General features: G+C 43.2%; 2 protein-coding genes across 3 annotated transcripts in view; one reads left to right on the top strand and one right to left on the bottom strand.

Moving 5' to 3' along the window:
• Nucleotides 1-18,230, bottom strand: part of c6h2orf76 (chromosome 6 C2orf76 homolog) — an 88,446-nt gene that overhangs the window by 40,812 nt on the left and 29,404 nt on the right. The window contains exon 3 of one of the 2 annotated variants that reach the window (XM_072262123.1): nt 17,110-17,617. The exons of the other annotated variant lie outside the window; for it this stretch is intronic. Coding sequence (XP_072118224.1) covers nt 17,325-17,617 — 293 coding nt within the window. The 3' untranslated portion in view covers nt 17,110-17,324. Of the gene's footprint in view, nt 1-17,109; nt 17,618-18,230 lie in introns of those variants that run through there. 2 annotated transcript variants of the gene reach the window in all.
• Nucleotides 4,560-8,283, top strand: dbi (diazepam binding inhibitor (GABA receptor modulator, acyl-CoA binding protein)). Its single transcript, XM_072262131.1, has 4 exons — nt 4,560-4,728; nt 6,458-6,575; nt 6,666-6,728; nt 7,964-8,283. Exons 1-4 carry the CDS (start codon nt 4,720-4,722, stop codon nt 8,038-8,040), a joined length of 267 nt encoding a protein of 88 aa, XP_072118232.1. The 5' UTR covers nt 4,560-4,719; the 3' UTR covers nt 8,041-8,283.

Genomic DNA, 18,230 nt, shown 5'->3' with positions numbered 1-18,230 from the left:
AGCAAATACTTATTTAACAATGGCAACAAGGCACTATGCTGAAATTAATATCTATGCGCATCAAGGGAAAACACTCCAGTGGTTGGAGGAAAATGGCTGTGGTTGTTAGAGGTCAAGATCGCCAGCTACAAAACATCACTGCAGCAGTCCTATTGGTCAATAATATCATAGACCTAGTTATGTACCTTAAGCTTCCCTATTATAATATCTTACTTACTTACGACCCATTATGCAGCTGGTATTTAGGGCAGCAATGAAGGGCCTCTATCCCTGGTGGTGTTCAGGGCTTCCTTCATGTCAGTAGCTTCCTCTCAGTTTTCACTACTGTCAGTCTTGCAGTCGCACCTGGAGATTCAGGAACACCGTCACAATCAGATGTAGAGGGATTCTTCATTGTTGTTTCCGTAACAATTTTGTTTTACCAGTTAGGGTTGTTAGCCCTGAGCTGAACCCCAGAACCTAGAGAATGGGTGGACCACTCTTAGGCTGTCCTCTATCCTTTGACCTCTTTGGTACGTGTGACCCTACCAAGCACCAAAGCATAAAGCCCTGACTCCAGCCAACATAGCTTTCTGGGTTACTGAGGCACACAAGTCCCCATACCACAATGTTGTGGTTCTCGTGGAGGATTCTAATATCAGAGGTGAGATTATGCAATGTTCAATTCCATTTGAAACTTCAGATAATGAAGCAGCCCATGCATGAGCAATAACAACATTCAGGAATCGGCTTATAAACAGCAAACGGTGTTACTGTCACTGAGATACCAGGCAATGATCATCTCCAACAATTGAGGGTCTAACCACCTACCCTTGATATCCGATCAAGTTACAACAACTTACCACACCACCTCCCTCTCCAACACCCAAGGCAATATCTTAAGTATCATCAGTGGGCTGAAACTCATCTGGACCAAATGCCGTAATTGCCATTCCAATCTACAAGAGTAGGTTTGAAGCTAGGTATTCTGTGAGAAATTACACACTCTGAATCCTAAAGCATTTGGGATTTTTTTTTGTACAAGGCATAAACCATGAACATGATGAGATATTTTACACTTACTTAGATAAATACAGTGCCAACATCTCTCAGGAGTCTCAACACCACACTGGACAAAGCAGCTGTCTAAATGTTATCATCTGTCCTAAACACTAAATGATCTTCTTTTCCTGTATTGGAGTATTTAATTGCGAGCTGATATGAACAATCACGTTTACCCTTTCAAAGCTTCATAATTTAAAATAATTTAATTATATTATTCAACTAGCTGGGGGTGGTAGTGGAAATAATCTCCCACAATTTATTAAAAGCACCCAATGGTGTGTGTCTCAAATACCCTTTGACAACCAAGCCCAGCTCGGGGTCTTCACATGTGGTTTAGCTAGTAAGCCGAGCAGAACCATTTCTACCGACAGGAGAAGTGACAAGGGTGGGTTGCTGACGCCTTAAAACCGGTCGCTTCAGACAGATGGGGCTGGTCAGTCATGGTTGGCAGCTCATCAAGGAGGAAAACTCTGAACTCAAAATTTCACTGATTTGTAGCTCTACCACAGGGAAGACTTCAGAAGTAAACCCTTGGGAAAAATCTAGAGCCGGAGCCCCGAAGGCAGTCCTACGTTCAGTTCAACGCTGACTGGCAATTCCTGCAATGCCACTTTTGCCAAACTGTATCAGTCTCTACTGTTCCTTTGGATTTATCAGCAGCATGGAGAGGAGGTGCCGGCTACATGGGCAACAGCTTGCTTTCCATATCATACTGCCCTGGCTTGCGTTTCATGTAGACAGCTGGGACGCAACAAGCATGATTGACTATGTCCAATGGTGGGCCTCAAGAGAAGACAAGCAACTTTGTCAGTACTCACCAGTATTCTCCTCCCTCCATGGACACAAGAAACAGGTGCAAAGGAGCCTTACCACCTCAAGTGACCCCCTTCTCCAAACTCTCCCACCTCAAGTCACATATCTTCCTGACTTGGCTGTTACCAGTCCATCATGCTTGCTGAAGGTTCTATGCTTCATTTTATTTACAAAGTATGCATCTACAATACAACTCTGATATTTGTCTTCTCCAGATAGTCATGAAATACAGAAAGACCATGGGCGTTGATTAAAGAAAGGACATCAACATCCCTATCCCTGCATGAAAAATAATAACGGGGGACAAGAAGATGGCTGATGAACTACATGAGTATTTGCGTCAGTCTTCACTGTGGAAGACACTAGCAGTATGCCTGATGTTGTAGCGTGTGAAGGAAGAGAAGTGGGTGCATTCAATATTACAGGAGGAGTGGTGCTCAGATAGCTGAAAGACCTAAAGGTACATAAGTCACCTGGACCAGAGGAACTGCACCCTAGAGTTCTGAAAGAGGTAGCATTAGAAATGATCTTTCAAAAACCACTGGACTCAGGCATGGTGCCAGAGGGCTGGAAAATTGCAAATATTACTCCACTCTTTAAGAAAGGAGAAAGGCAGCAGAAAGGAAATTATAGACCAGTTAGCCTGACCTCAGTGGTTGGGGAGATGTTGGAGTCAATTGTTAAGGATGAGGTGATGGAGTACTTGGTGACACAGGACAAGATAGTACAAAGTCAGCATGGAAAATCCTTCAGGGAAAATCCTGCCTGACGAACCTGTTGGAATTCTTTGAGAAGATTACAAGTAGGATGGGGGGGGGGGAATGCAGTGGATGTTGTATATTTGGACTTTCAGAAAGCCTTTGACAAGCTGCCACACATGAGGCTGCTTACCAAGTTAAGAGCCCATGGTATTACAGGAAAGTTACTGGTAGAGCATTGGCTGATTGGTAGGGGGCAGCGAGTGGGAATAAAAGAATACTTTTCTGGTTGGCTGCCAGTGACTAGTGATGTTCCACAGGGGTCGGTGTTGGGACCACTTCTTTTTATGTTGTATATAAATGATTTAGATGATGGGATGGATGGCTTTGTTGCCAAGTTTGCAAATGATACGAAGATTGGTGGAGGGGCAGGTAGTGTTGAGGGAAAAGTTGGGATGCATAAGGACTTAGACAGATTAGGACAATGGGCAAGAAAGTGGCAAATGAATTATAGTGTTGGAAAATGCATGGTCATGCACTTTGGTAGTAGAAATAAATGTGCAGACTATTTTCTAAACAGGAAGAAAATCCAGAAATGCAGAGGGACTTGGGAATCCTTGTGCAGAACACCCTGAAGGTTAACTTGCAGGTTGAGATGGTGGTGAGGAAGGCAAATGCCATGTTAGCATTCGTTTCAAGAGGTCTAGAACACAAGAGCAGGGATGTGATGCTGAGGCTTTATCAGGCACTGATGTGGCCTCACCTTGAGTTTTGTGAACAGTTTTGGGCCCCTCATCTTAGAAAAGATGTGCTGGCATTGGAGAGGGTCCAGAAGAGGTTCACAAGGAAGATTCCAGGAATGAAAGGGTTATCATACGAGGAATATTTGATTGCTCTAGGTCTGTACTGGCTAGAATTCAGAAGGATGCCGGGGGGGGGGGCAATCTCATTGAAACTTTTTGAATGTTGAAAGGCCTAGACAGAGAAGATGTGGGAAAGTCTAAGACAAGAGGGCACAGCCTCAGGATAGAGGGGCGCCCTTTCAAAACAGATGCAGAGAAATTTCTTTAGCCACAGGGTGGTGAATTTGTTGCCACATGCAACTGTGGAGGCCTGGTCGTTGGGTGTATTTAAGGCAGAGATTCGTAGGTTCTTGATTGGACATGGTATCAAAGGTTACAGGGAGAAGGCTGGGAACTGGGGTTGAGCAAAGGATTCACCATGATTTAATGGCAGAGCAGATTCGATGGGCCAGATGGCCTAATTCTGCTCCTATATCTTATTATCTTATGGAAAAAGAAAATAGACAAAACTCGCAGACCCCCAAATCCCCACCTTCTCCCCACAGAAAATAACAGCGAAAATAACAATCCCCCGCCCCCTCACTCGCTAATGTTTAGCGTGACACTCCCTAACAACTAACTCTGCTCCGAGTGCTCAGATAACCGAGATGTCTTACAAAAGTAAATGCCTTCACAGTTTATATCCCGAAAAATTAACATGAATTAAAGAGATTCTTGCTCTGCATAGGAAATTTCAAAGCGGTGCCGGGGATGATGCAGTGTGGGCTACAATGCGATGAAACTAGATCATGCCAACGATGATCTATGTGAGTTAACTCAGACACCCGAGACATTTTGAAGCAAAAACTCATGTGAAATTCCGCGAGTCGAGTCGCTTATGTGCAGGCACTAAGATGGTGGATGATTCCGGCCATGATCTTACATCGGGATTAAATCAGATTGAATTAACATTGTAGAATTCGGTCACGGATAAGCACTGAGATTTTCTGTGGAATCCAAAATTGTTTGAACGATTGGATAAATAATGCATCGTGGGGAATCCTCTGCGGATTATACCATATTGTGAATTGATTTTGTAATTCTTTGCTTTCGGGTGCATGTGTAATGGTGGCTTTCGACATAAGGGAAAATATTTGCTCAGCGAGCAGTTTGTGGGCGCCCCAGCACTTCCTGACACTGCTCCCGGAGTCCCGGGACGTCCGAGCAGCCAGCAGCATCCGGATAGGGCCCCTGCGCTTCGGGAAGGCTCCGCCGACCTAGTCAGTGCTCCAGTATCGCCCAATCAGCGTTGGCGCTGAGTTTGTACTGGAAGCGGCGTAATCGAAAGGCAAGGGCTGGGCGGAGCGACTACAGCGGTAGCAATGGCTCAGGTAACATGCTCGGTGCGAGGTGCTGGGGTGGGGGTGGGAATTTGAATGGGGAGTGAAATATTCCAAGGGATTGGCTCAGTCCCGAGGAAAGTTTGGGTTCCAGGACTCGAACCGGGGAGCCAGCCGCTTTGTGTGGTGTTCTGAATGAGTGAGCGGAGTCTTGCCGCAACCCTTCCGATCACGGCACTGAGCTCCCAGCGTTGGGTGCCAGGACGGGACCCGGGGTTGAACCTGTATCCCGACATGATGCCAGTTTGCTGGCTGAGCACAGGGACTGCAGGGAGGCGGAAAGATTGGGTCTTCATTGCGGATTTCCGCAATCGCCAATGTCTGCCTTTGTTACTGAGATAATGTATAATGGGCGAGGTGGTAAAGAGTCCATTGATTGCAGAGGAAGCATGCGGTGCCGGCAGGCAGAAAGGAAAGGGCATAAAAAAATCTTACAATGGACTGAGGCAAACTCTTGGCGTTTCTAGTTTGTTTTGCTAAGACCAGACTTAAAATTTGTGCTGTAAAATAAATGCCGAAAGATAACTTTTTTCGGGATATTGACCAACGACCTCGAGACCATTAACTCAGGAAGTTACACTGGTGGAAATTCCACCAATTGCCTTACAACGTGTAAAATGACCGAGCCTATAATTAACTTCGTTGAAATTATCGAGAAAAATAATTAATTCTCAGAGCTTGTCGGTAGTGATGTAATAGCTAGATTTGTTTATTTGATATCATCGCACCATGTGCTTTTGGTCGATTATTGAAACGGCTGGAGAAGTTAAACAACAGGAAAGTTGATGGATGGCAAAGGTGTGTGTCCACTGGTAGCACTGAATGGATTGGGCCACGTCTGCCAATTGGTATGATCATTCTGAGTGTAACACGGGATACAAAAGAGCATTTGTGTACTGTCTTCAGATCCTCAGAGTGAAGGAAAACACTCCTGTGATGGGCACAGGTGGTTGTTGAAGTTGATGCTGACTGATAGAACAGCATTTAATTATAACCTGATGCGCCTTTGTGTGGCATCACCAAAGTTGTGTTAATCTTAAGGCAGCTTTAAATAAAACCCCCTAATCTTTGTCATTTTCTTATGTTGAGCTAGGGTGAGAACTTTTATCTAGTTGAAGCTTTATAATCAAATATTACGAGATGAAAGCCAAAAAAACTATAGAACATAGAACAGTACAGCGTGGGAGGAAGTGGAAGTGGTCATGGGGGAGAACAGATGAACTCCTTACAGGCAGTGGCGGGAATTGAACCTGGGTTGTCTGTACTGTAAAGCTTTGTGCTAACTACTACACTACTGTGCCATTTTTATGCACCAGCTACTCATACGGCCATCCACCACCTGGTCCCATGGCTTCACGTGACCTTGATCCAGGGTAGGGGGTGGGGTGGGGACTAAGCAGGTGCTACACTTTGCCTAAGGGTGGCCTATAGGCTAGCAGAGGGAAGGAATACCTCCCCCCCACCCCTTTGGTAAGGATGTATCTCCACCCCACCTCCCAATTTCAAATGTACCATTCACAAAAAGGTTACAGTTGTTCTTGGATCACGTTGATACAGCAAACTTACTGAAGTTTACTATTCCCTTCATTAACCCTGAGTTTATCTAGTGTATTATTGGAACTAGTAGAGTGCACATAACTCTCTTGAGCAGGATGACAAATTTTGATCATGTCCCAAGGATGTTTTTGATCTATTCTGATCTTATTTTTTTCCATTTTAGGCTGATTTTGAAAAGGCAGCAGAAGAAGTCAAACGTCTCAAAACTAAACCATCTGATGAAGACATGTTACTCATCTATGGTCTCTACAAACAAGCAACTGTTGGAGATGTGAATACAGGTCGGGTGGTAATCATACTCAGTACCAAAATCAGTTTATAGTGGGGATTGCTGTTCAGTTTTTATATATTATTTTATTTTATTTTCCCAGAACGCCCAGGCATGCTTGACCTGAAAGGGAAAGCCAAGTGGGATGCATGGAGTGCAAAAAAGGGTTTGTATTGTACAGCTAAATAAAAGCCTCCTAATTAGTATAATTAATAGTGTAGAGTACATAGAACATCTATCTAACTTCACTAGTTTTTTTCTAAATTGGATTAACATTACTAATCAGAAACTGAAATTACAATCTCTTAAGAGAGTAGCTAGTAATATTTAGAACTACCCTGTGTACATAATTAAGTATAACATATGTAAACCAATAATTTAATGTTTTTGTATTAGTTTCTGCTGTAATTTCCAAGCTGTCACAGTGGGCAGTTATAGTGGTAGAACCTCTCATTAGAGATTAGATGGAAGTTATACCTCAAATTATAACAGGATGTTTGAACCACCTATCTAAGTTGATGAAATCAGAAATGCTTTGGGCCTTTTCATGTGGGGTGGACATATTTTTCTAATTTCCTGGTGATCAAGACTGGAGATTCTTGCACTGAGATTCTGCTTCTTGATTTAATTAAATAGAGCAAGCTCATTTCCATTTGCATTTTTATAATACAATATGTTACTACTGACATTTTTTTTAGAATTGCATTGAAGAGAAGGTTCCATTTATAAAATTAAAACTTAGACAATAAGATGCAGGAGAATTAGGCCATTTGGCCCATCGAGTCTGTTTCACCATTTCATCATGACTGATACATATTCCCTCGCAGCCCCGATCTCCTGCCTTCTCCCTGTGTCCCTTGATGCCCTGACTAGTCAAGAGTCTATCAGCCTCTGCCTTAAATATACCCAATGACCTGGCCTCCACAGCTGCCTGTGGCAACAAGTTGCACAGATTCACCACTCTCTGGCTAAAGAAATTCTTCTTCATCTCTGTGATAAAAGGACGCCCCTCTATTCTAAGGCCGCGTCTTCTGGTCATAGACTGTCCCACCATAGGAAACAATCTCTCCACATCTACTCTATTGAAGCCTTTCAACATTCGATAGGTTTCAATTAGGTCACCCCTCATTCTTCTGAATTATAGTAAGTTGAGGCCCAGAGCCATCAATGCTTCTCATATGACAAGCTTTTCAGTTCCAGAATCATTTTCCTGAACCGCCTTTGAACCCTCTCCAACATCAGCACAATCTTTCATAGACAAAGGGCCCGAAACTGCTCACAGTACTCCAAGTGAGGCCTCACCAGTGCTTTATAAAACCTCAACTTAGTTGTAAATAAATAAGCTATTTTTTTAATGCATAGAAGGTAGTTAATTTTAATTCTTTGATTATCTTTTAATAGGTACAACTAAAGAAGATGCAATGAAGAATTACATTGAAAAAGTTCAAGAGCTGAAAGAAAAACATGGCATGGAATAGTTTGTGGCCTTAATAAAGTGGCACATTTTATTTGGAATTGTAGGAAATAAACACAGTTAATTTTTTATCTTCATCTTACTGAGATATTATCTAAACAGGACTGCCTTAATGGTGGTATGATTACTTTGATACGATTACACGTCTCTTCATAATATTTACTAATGTTTAGCCATACTTGGGAATTGGAAATCTGGATTTACAATAAACCTAAGAAAAATAAAATCACAACTGGGTTTCAACTATTACTTATTGCTGTCTGTTTTGGCTATGGAATACTTCAAAAAATCATAACATTACAGGCATTTGAAGTTTTTCATTTTGCTTCAACAAAATGATTTCCATTCTAATTTAGAGTGTGCAACCAGATGAGGTGCAGTTCTTCTGTGGCTCTTTAGTCTTTAGAAGTAGTGATTGACCTTTCTGCAAGCATTTCAGGTTTCTAAAAACAGGGAGGAAAGATGTTTAAAATGAACACCAATTTTTGGGAAAGGAATGGGAAGTGAGTTGGTAGGATGGGTAGTTCAGTGAGCGATTTTTTTTTTTGGTTTAGTTTCTGTTCCCTTTACTACCATGACATACTGATTAACTTCATTGTCTGTATTCATCAGCCCTACAGGGGCATAGGCCACCAACAGCAGCCCGCCAGAGTCCCCTATCCTGGGCCTGTGTCCCCGGGTGTTACCCACCTTCTAGGCCAAGGTCCTTCTCTCAGGAGGATGTGGAGCTTCTGTTGGCGTTTCGGTTTCTACGGAATAGGGTTGCTGAACCCATACTCAACTTTCCCGCAGCCGGACATGAGACATTCCATGGAGGAGTTATCTCCATTTTAGTTCCTTGCAAAAATGGCATGTGTCACGTAATTTTTGACTGTAAAGGATTATTACTTTTTAACCAAAAATATGCAGTGGGTAATCTGAGCTAGCTGTTATTAGATAAGTTAGCTAAGAAAAGGCATGGGATGGATGGAAAGCTGTTACTGCACGGTAAGATCACAAATTTGCAGTAAAGATACTTGCATGGGAAAAGTCTAAATATTTTGTGTAAAAACGACTCATCTTGAACAAAGGAATGAGATTAGCACTCACATCTTTGAAACTTTAGGAGAAAATTCCCCCGTTGTTGCAGTTCAGGGTGTAGGGTGGTCAAATAGTTGGGTAAAATCATGCAACACACATAAAAATTGCTGGCGAACGCAGCAGGCCAGGCAGCATCTATAGGAAGGGGTACAGTTGACGTTTTGTGGACTGTATCTCTTCCTATAGATGCTGCCTGGCCTGCTGCGTTCACCAGCAATTTTTATGTGTGCTGCTTGAAATTCCAGCATCTGCAGATCTCGTGTTTGCGGGTAAAATCATTGGCTTGTCTTCCCTTTTAACTTTATGCACTAGTAATTAAGAGTAATGCACTTCAGTACTGGTGAAAGGTCTTGGCCCAAAACGTCGACTCTATTCCTTTTAGTAGATGTTGCCTGACCTACTGTGTTCCTCCAGCTTTTTGTGTGTTGCTACTCTGGATTTCCAGCTCTGCAGAATCTCTTGTGCTAATAAGTATTCCTGAAACATGCAGATGGTGGAGGAAGATATGCAAATGAGGCAGAACTGCTTTTGCTTTCACGTTAAGGCCTGTCGAGTCTGCACCACGTTCCATCAACCCCCTCAACCTCATTCTGCATTCTCCCCATAACCTTTGATGACCTAACCAAGAACCTATCAACCTCTGTTTTAAATATAAGGACTTGGCCTCCACAGCTAACTGGCAATGAATTCCACAGATTTATTACCCTCTGACTAAGATACCTCCTTATCTCTGTTCTACATGGATATCTCTCTGTTCTGAGGCTCTGCCCTATAGTCCTAGACTCCCCACTACAGGAAATGCCCTCTCCGTATCCACTCTTATCTAGATTTTTCAATACAATAAGATTCCACCCCGCCCATTCTTCTAACCTCAGAAAGTACAGAGCCATCAAACACTCCTCACATATTAACCCTTTCATTCCCAGAATCATTCTCATGACCCCCTCAATGCCAACACATCTCTTTGATAATGGGCCCAGAACTGCTCACAATACTCTGTGTGCTCTGACCAATGCCTTATAAAGCCTCAGCATTACATCATTGCTTATGTATGATAGTCCTCTTGAAATGGGTGCTGACGTTGCATATGCCTTCAGACATTTGCCCTGAGCCACCACAGACTCAAGCTGCAAGTTAACCTTTAGGGAATCGTGCATGATGACTCATAAATCCCTTCGCACATCTGATTTTTGAATTTTCTCCCCATTTAGAAAATAGTCTATCCCTTTATTCCTTCTCATACACTTCCCTGCACTAAATCCATCTGCTACTTTGGCTGTAGAGGTCAATTCATTGGCTACATTTAAAAGTGGAGGTTGATAGGTTCTAGATTAATAAGGGGAGTCACAGATTACATGGAGAAGGTAGGAGAATGGGGTTGAGAGATACAGTAGTAAATCAGACAATGGAATAACAGAACAGACTCAATGGGCCAAATGGCCCATTCTGCTCCCGTGCTATGGTCATATACATTGAAGTTGCATGATGTTTTTGATTACGTTGGATGCTTTTCTGAGGCAGCAGGAAGTCAAGTACTGAATTAGTACCCACATAATGCTAAGGGTTTGAGTTTTGAAACTCACTAAAGGGACATAAACAAGAGATTCTGCAGATACTGGAAATCCAGAGCAACACACACAAAATGCTGGAGGAACTCAGCAAGTCAGGCAGCATCTATGAAAATGAATAAGTAGTTGACAGGTTCTGGCCTGAAATGTTGACTAGTTACTGATTTCTATCGATACTAATTAAGAACACCTATTACATGGTCATTCACCTCCCTCACTTATATCAGGCATGAGATACAAAACATTGAATTCCCCAATTTACGGTAATTCCCTCCCCCCCCCCATTACCCATCCCAACTTCACTCTGCCCCCTCTCTCAGCTGCCTATCACCTCCGTCATGGTTCCGCCTCCTTCTGCTACCCATTGTGTTTTCCCCTATTCCTTCTTCACCTTTCCTGCCTGTCACCTCCCTGCCTCCCTTCCTCCACCCCTTTATCTTTCTCCTTACTGGTTTTTCACCTGGCACCTACCAGCCTTCTCCTTCCCACCCTCCCCCAACCTTCTTTATAGGGCCTCTGCCCCTTCCCTCTACAGTCCTGACGAAGGGTTCCCGCCCGAAACATTGACCGATCTTTTCCACAGATGCTGCCCGACCTGCTGAGTTCCTCCAGCGTGTTGTGACAGGTGAAGTATTGCCTCATCTGGAAGGACTGTTTGGGCCTTGAATGGAGGTAAGTGAGGAGGTGAATAGGCAGGCGTAACATTTCTGTCACTTTCAGGTACATGCCAGGAAGGAGATAAGTGGGGAGGGACAAATGGTCGAGGGGATCAAAGAGGGAGCGATTCTTGTGGAAAGTAGAAGGGGAGGGAGATAAAGGTATGCTTGGTGGTAGAATCCCCTTGGAGATGGTGGAAGTTGTGGAGGATGATGTTTTGGATGCAGAGGCTCATGGGGTGGGGGAAGAGGAACTCTATCATTGTTAAGGCTGTGGGAGGATGGGGTGAGTGCAGATGACCAGGAAATGGAGGAGATGCGGGTGAGTGCAGCATCAACGGTGGAGGAAGGGAAAACCCTTTCTCTGAAGAAGGAGGGCATCTGTTCCCAGGATGAGGCTTTCCTTTCCATCTCTGATAGCTTGGCTTATTCTAGGAACAGATGTGATGGAGAAGAAGGAAATGAGAAAAGGGAAAAACATTTTGTACAGGAGACAATGTGGGAAGAGATACAGCCAAGATAACTGGGAAACAGTAGGTTTATAAAAGATGACAGTCAACAGTTTATCTCCAGAGGTGAAGACAGAGATCAAGAAAGGGGAGAGAGTGTCAGAAATGGACCAAGTGAATTTAAGGGCAGGGTGGAAGTTAGAGACAAAGTTGATGAAATTGACAAGCTCAGCATGCGTATGAGAAGAGTCCTATGTTTTCAAGTGTCCTGTCTCTGCCTGTAAAGAGTTTGTACGGTCACGCCATGACTGTGTGGGTTTCCCACCACACTCCAAAGATGGACTGGTTGGTAGGTTAATTGGTCATTGTAAATTGTCCCATGATTAAGCAAGGATTAAATCGAGCGATTGCTGGGCAGCACAGCTTGAAGGGTCATATTCCACATTGTGTCTTGATAAATAGATAAAAAACTAGGGGCCAAATCCAACCATACTTAAGATAAAATTGGATATTGAAATGTACTTTTGCTCATGATGTGTGGAATAGAGGTTTTATAAGCATACGCTCAACAATACAGAAATTGGCATATCACTTCAACTACAATGATGAGCACTGTTACACTAAAATATTAACATTACTGTTGTTGTTTACCAGCTGTCATCAGGACAGCTGTTTCAAAGACCCATGATGCAGTTGTGATTAGAGATGCAAGTCACGGTTCATTGCCTGAATAAAACACCACACAGTTTTCTTCTATGTGTTAATGTGACTACTTGTAGAACCTCCAGAGTCCTCAATTTATACATGCAACACTGCATTTTGTTTACAGTCAAGTGTTTCATGCATGAAACTTGTCTATTTTGATTTCCACTTCTGGGATCTCTTTATCAGCAAGTAATAGTCAAACAGTCTAAAATAAATGATTCATCCAGTTTACTGGACACTGAGCATACAAATATATAAACACAGTTTATCCATAGTTCAAAGTGCATTTATTAACAAAGTATGTTTATTATATACAACATTGAGATTTGTCTCCTTACAGGCAGTTACAAAACAAACCCAAACAAACCCATTTAAAAAAAAACACTGAACACCCAATGTGCAGAGAATAAAAAACAACAAATCGTGGAAACAACAAAAGTAAGCAATTTACAATCAGGGCTGAGAGAGAGCTCACAGGCAGGAAGCCAGTCATCAACTGCAGCCAATCCAGGAGTCTGTTAGTTGCAGGCCACAGCCTTAGCTCTATGCATAGTTGAGTAAACCTTGCCGAGCAGCAAGCTGAACACCAGTCCATCGCTCGCCTCCATTGCTGAAACTATTAAATGCCCGTGCTTGCAGTCTTATACTTTATACTTTATTGTTGCCAAACAATTGATACTAGAACGTACAATCATCACAGCGATATTTGATTCTGCACTTCCCGCTCCCTGGATTACAAATATTAAATATTAAAAATAGTAAAATTAGTAAATATTAAAAATTTAAATTATAAATCAGAAATAGAAAATAGAAAAATGGAAAGTAAGGTAGTGCAAAAAAACCGAGAGGCAGGTCCGGATATTTGGAGGGTACGGCCCAGATCCGGGTCAGGATCCGTCCAGCAGTCTTATCACAGTTGGAAAGAAGCTGTTCCCCAATCTGGCCATACGAGTCTTCAAGCTCCTGAGCCTTCTCCCGGAGGGAAGAGGGACGAAAAGTGTGTTGGCTGGGTGGGTCATGTCCTTGATTATCCTGGCAGCACTGATCCGACGGCGTGTGGTGTAATATGAGTCCAAGGACGGAAGATTGGTTTGTGTGATGTGCTGCTCCGTGTTCACGATCTTCTGCAGCTTCTTTCAGTCTTGGACAGGACAACTTCCATACCAGGTCATGATACACCCTAGAAGAATGCTTTCTACGGTGCATCTAGAAAAATTAGTGAGTGTTTTAGGGGATAGGTCAAATTTCTTTCATTTTCTCAGGAAGTAAAGGCGCTGGTGGGTCTTCTTGGCAGTGAACTCTGCTTGGTTGGATCAAGTCAGGTCATTTGAGATATTGACCCCGAGGAACTTAAAGCTTTTGACTTGTTCCACTTGCTCACCACTGATGTAAATTGGGTCGTGCGGTCTGCTACTCCTTCTGAAGTCAACAACCAATTCCTTCATCTTGCTGACATTGAGGGATAGGTTATTGTCTTCGCACCATGCCACCAGGTTCTTAATTTCCTCTCTGTACTCAAACACATCATTACCCGAGATACGGCCTACAATTGTTGTGTCATCAGCAAACTTATATATTGAGTTTGATGGAAACTTGGCTACACAATCATGGGTGTACAGTGAGTACAGCAGGGGGCTGAGTACACAGCATTGTGGGGCACCTGTGCTCAGAGTGATTGTAGAGGAGAGCTTATCCCCTATTTTTACAGCCTGGGTCCTGTCTGTGAGGAAGTTGAAGATCCAGCAGCAGATCTGAGTGGTAAAGCCCAGGTTCCGGAGCGTAAGAATCAGTTTACTTGGAATGATGGTATTAAAGGCAGAGCTGTAGTCAATGAAAAGGAGCCTTAAGTATGCGTCTTTATTCTCCAGGTGTTCTAAGGAGGAATGTAGGGCCAGAGAGATGGCATCTGCCATTGACCTGTTGCTCCGGTAGGCAAATTGCAAAGCGTCGAGGCTGTGGTTGATGTGTGCCATAACCAATCTCTCGAAACACTTCATAACAATTGATGTCAGAGCCACAGGTTGATAGTCATTCAGGCATGCCACCTTGCTCTTCTTCGGCACTGGGATTATCGTTGCCTTCTTAAAACACGAGGGGATCTTAGACTGAAGCAAGAAGCAGCAGAAGATTTCAGCAAACACTCCAGCTAGCTCGCTTGCACAGGCCTGGAGAACCCGTCCTGGGACGCCATCTGGGCCCGTCGCCTTCTTTGGATTTATCTTCAGGAAGGCCCTTCTAACATCCTCCTCGGTGACGATGAATCTCAATGGCACCAGGTTCGGTTCATCCGGAGGGAGTGGGATGCTCCTCTTCTGTTCGAATCTTGAGTAGAATACTTTAAGTTCATCAGGAAGAGAAGCGCCACAGTTATTGATATTCCCAGCCTTTTCGTTGCGCCCAGTGATCTCATTTAGACCCTGCCATAGTCTACTGGCTTCCCTCTGGTTAGCCTGGGCTTCCAACTTGGCTCGATATTGCCTCTTGGCGCCCTTAATGGCTTTCCGGAGTTCACGCCTGGATTCGTGTAGCGACTGGTATCCCCGGACCTAAGAGCCGCAGGTCTAGCCTTTAAAAGGGACTTGACCTCATAGGGTCTTGCTCCAGTAGTCTATATTGATGAATTTTCAGCCATACTTCAGAACACCACTGAAAGCGCAAGATCTGTGTGCTAAACATAGAATTCCATGTGTTATATCAACATGGACCTAAGATCAACTACCCAGAGAAAAATAGACACCCAACCCACAATGCTGAAACATAGAAACATTAAGGCATTGGGATAAATTACTAAGAAAGCACAGAAAGCACAGAGAATATATATTGGTCAAAATGGTAACGTTGATAAGGTACAAACCATAAATCCCTTCACTGAAGGTCTTCTTTTGTGTCTAAGAGTTACATTTAATTATAAGGTCACTTGATATTTTAAATTAATGGCAATTGCCATGAGAGGCAGTTGCATGAGGTGCCTGTTGTAGGCAGTCTATATCTCAGAGCTTATGGGAGTTCCAGAGACACACAAAATGCTGGAGGAACCCAGCAGTCAGACAGCATCTATGGAAATGAATAAACAGTCGACATTTCAGGCTGAGACCCTTCTTCAGTACTGAAAAGGAAGAGGGAAGATGTCAGAATAAAAAAGTTCGGAGAGGGAAAGAGGCTAGCTGGAAAGTGATAGGTGAAGCCAGGTGGGCAAGAAAGCTCAAAGGCTGGAGAAGAAGGAATCTAATAGGAGAGGAGAGTGGACCACAGGAGAAAGGGAAGGAAGAGGGGACCCAGGGGGAAGTGATAGGTAGGTGAGAAGCAGTAAAAGGTCAGAGTGGGGAACAGAAGAATTTGATATTCATGCCATCAGGTTGGAGGCTACCCAGACAGAATATAAGGTGTTGCTTCTCCACCTTGAGGGAGGCCTCATCGTGGCACAAGAGAAGGCCATGTTGGAATAGGAATGGGAATGGGACTTTGTGGATGGAATGGAGGTGCTTGAGGAAGTGGTTCCTCCAATTTACAATCAGTTTTTCCAATATAGAGGAGGCCGCATTGGGAGCAACGGATATAATAGACAACCCCAGGAGATTCACAGATGAAGTGTTGCTTTAGCTGGAAGTACTGTTTGGGGCCCTGAATGGAGATGAGTGAGGAGATATATGGGCAAGTGTAGCACTAAGTCCGCTTGCAGGGGTAAGTGCCGGGAGGGAGGTTAGTGGGGAGGGAAAATGGACAAAAGGAGCAACGTAGACCAGGAAATATGCTTCAGATCTGAGGTCCTGCTTTTCTCAGTTGGAGCATGGAAGATGATGGTGAGTTTCATCACTAACATCCATCTTCAGCAAGAGGAAGCGTCTGAGATATGGGAGAATTTCCTTCTTGAATCTTTATTGAGAGAGGCACCATTTTCCAAAGGAGGCAGGTTGGTAGTGTTACATGTTGAGTGTAAGGCCTACCTTTTCATATGCTTTTGTAAGTGAATCAAAGACAGTATTGCTTGTTGCCGTACTTTTTGTTGAGTTTTCCAACAATGACAATAACGTCCTGTGTGCCTCTGGGTGTGCAGAATCAGGACGACAGTTCAGGAGTAACTCTGACCGTTGGGAAGAAGCAGCTGAAATGATCCTGGTAGTGCCTTTCACAACTGCAGATAGCATGGAGTCCCCTACTTTCTGCAGATACCTCATTCAGACTTGTCCATGTCTTGAAGATGGTCACAATTATGGAATCTCTACGGTCCTTTACTTATCCATCTCTTCTTAGAGGTAGACATGAGATTGATGGATCTCTAGATGCATGACTGAAGCTACTCAGCAACCAAGTTTCAGAAGGTTAGCAGGAATCTGTCAGATCATGAAGCTTTCTTATTTTTTAGTTCAAAGTTCAAAGTAAATTTATTATCAAGGTATATATATGTTACCATATACAACCCTGAGATTCACCTTCTTGCGGGTGTATGCAATAAATAAGCAATAAATATAGAGAACATGAGATGAAGAGTCCTTGAAAGTGAGTCCATAGGTTGTGGAAACATTTCAATGATGGGGCAAGTGAAGCTGAGTGGTTATCCCCTTTGGTCCAAGAACCTGATGGTTAAGGGGTAATAACTGATCCTAGACCTGGTGGTGTGAGTCCGGAGGCTCCTGTATTTCCTTCCTGACGGCAGCAGTGAAACAAGAGCATGACCTGGGTGGCGGGAGTCGCTGATGATGGATGCTGTTTTCCTGCGACAGTGTTTTGTGTAGATGTGCTCAATAGAGAGGAGGGCTTTACCTGCGATGGACTGGGCCATATCCACTACTCTTTGTACAAATCTGACTGACGCCAAGGCTTTCTTATTTTTCAGTTGAGATATGATACGGTATCTTCAAACTTTGGTTTTAATGGAACCAGCAGCAAGTGTAGGCCAAAATAACAGATGTCCAAATCAAGGACAAAGTTGTGGTTGAGGAGGCCTTCAAAGTGTTTCTTGAAGCAATCATTGACTGCCTTCCTGTCCCTGATCGTTTCAGCTCCATTAGTTAGTAGTATGGAGTCACTGTTCCCTGTAAGCTGTTTGGCTGCATGACCACGCAATAGCCGAAATGCTCCTGTGCACATAGCCTTTGTTGCTGCACAGCTGGAATTGGGTGCGGCTGGAAGAAGTTTACAAAACAGGAAAGATTTTCTTTGTTGTACTGCATTTCATTATACCCCTCAATTAACAAATAAAATCAATATTATGTGTTTTTTTTCATTTTCATTCTAAATATTCATAGTATGCATATTACTAAAAAAATGTTTAAAGTGCTAAGCTGTTTTCAGGCCATGTACAAATTTCTGGCTCACAGCAATAGTTGGCCCACTCAACTGTAAAAAAAAGAGGTAACGCTTGATAGGGCTTTGGCTTATTTGGATAGCAGACACCCTTTACAACACAGAAAATCAATTCATATCTTGTCTATTGGAAAGTAGTTGGGCCTCCAGAACTCCTTCCACCCACCATCTCTTTTCAATCATTTTTTTTGCTGGACCTCAGCCTTGATCTACCAGAGGAGCTGTTTCCTTTTGATTTGAAGCCTAACACAATTTTGATAAAACATCATATACTTTATATACTCCTACCATAAGTAAAAATCAAGGCAACTTATCTTTAGCCACAACATGCAAGTATTTTTATCATATGTGAACCCATTCATATTTCATATGAGGTATTTAATTTATGGAAAGAACGATATCAAGTATATCACTGCACCATTCAGCCTTGTT

The sequence above is a fragment of the Mobula birostris genome, chromosome 6 (assembly GCF_030028105.1).
Source record: "Mobula birostris isolate sMobBir1 chromosome 6, sMobBir1.hap1, whole genome shotgun sequence".
Classification (NCBI taxonomy): domain Eukaryota; kingdom Metazoa; phylum Chordata; class Chondrichthyes; order Myliobatiformes; family Myliobatidae; genus Mobula; species Mobula birostris.
This window is presented reverse-complemented; position numbering and strand designations above follow the sequence as displayed.

Coding starts and splice junctions, on each gene's coding strand:
- dbi (XM_072262131.1), top strand. Junction 6,576..6,665: donor TGTTGGAGATGTGAATACAG/GTCGGGTGGTAA, acceptor TTATTTTCCCAG/AACGCCCAGGCATGCTTGAC. Junction 6,729..7,963: donor TGCATGGAGTGCAAAAAAGG/GTTTGTATTGTA, acceptor ATCTTTTAATAG/GTACAACTAAAGAAGATGCA.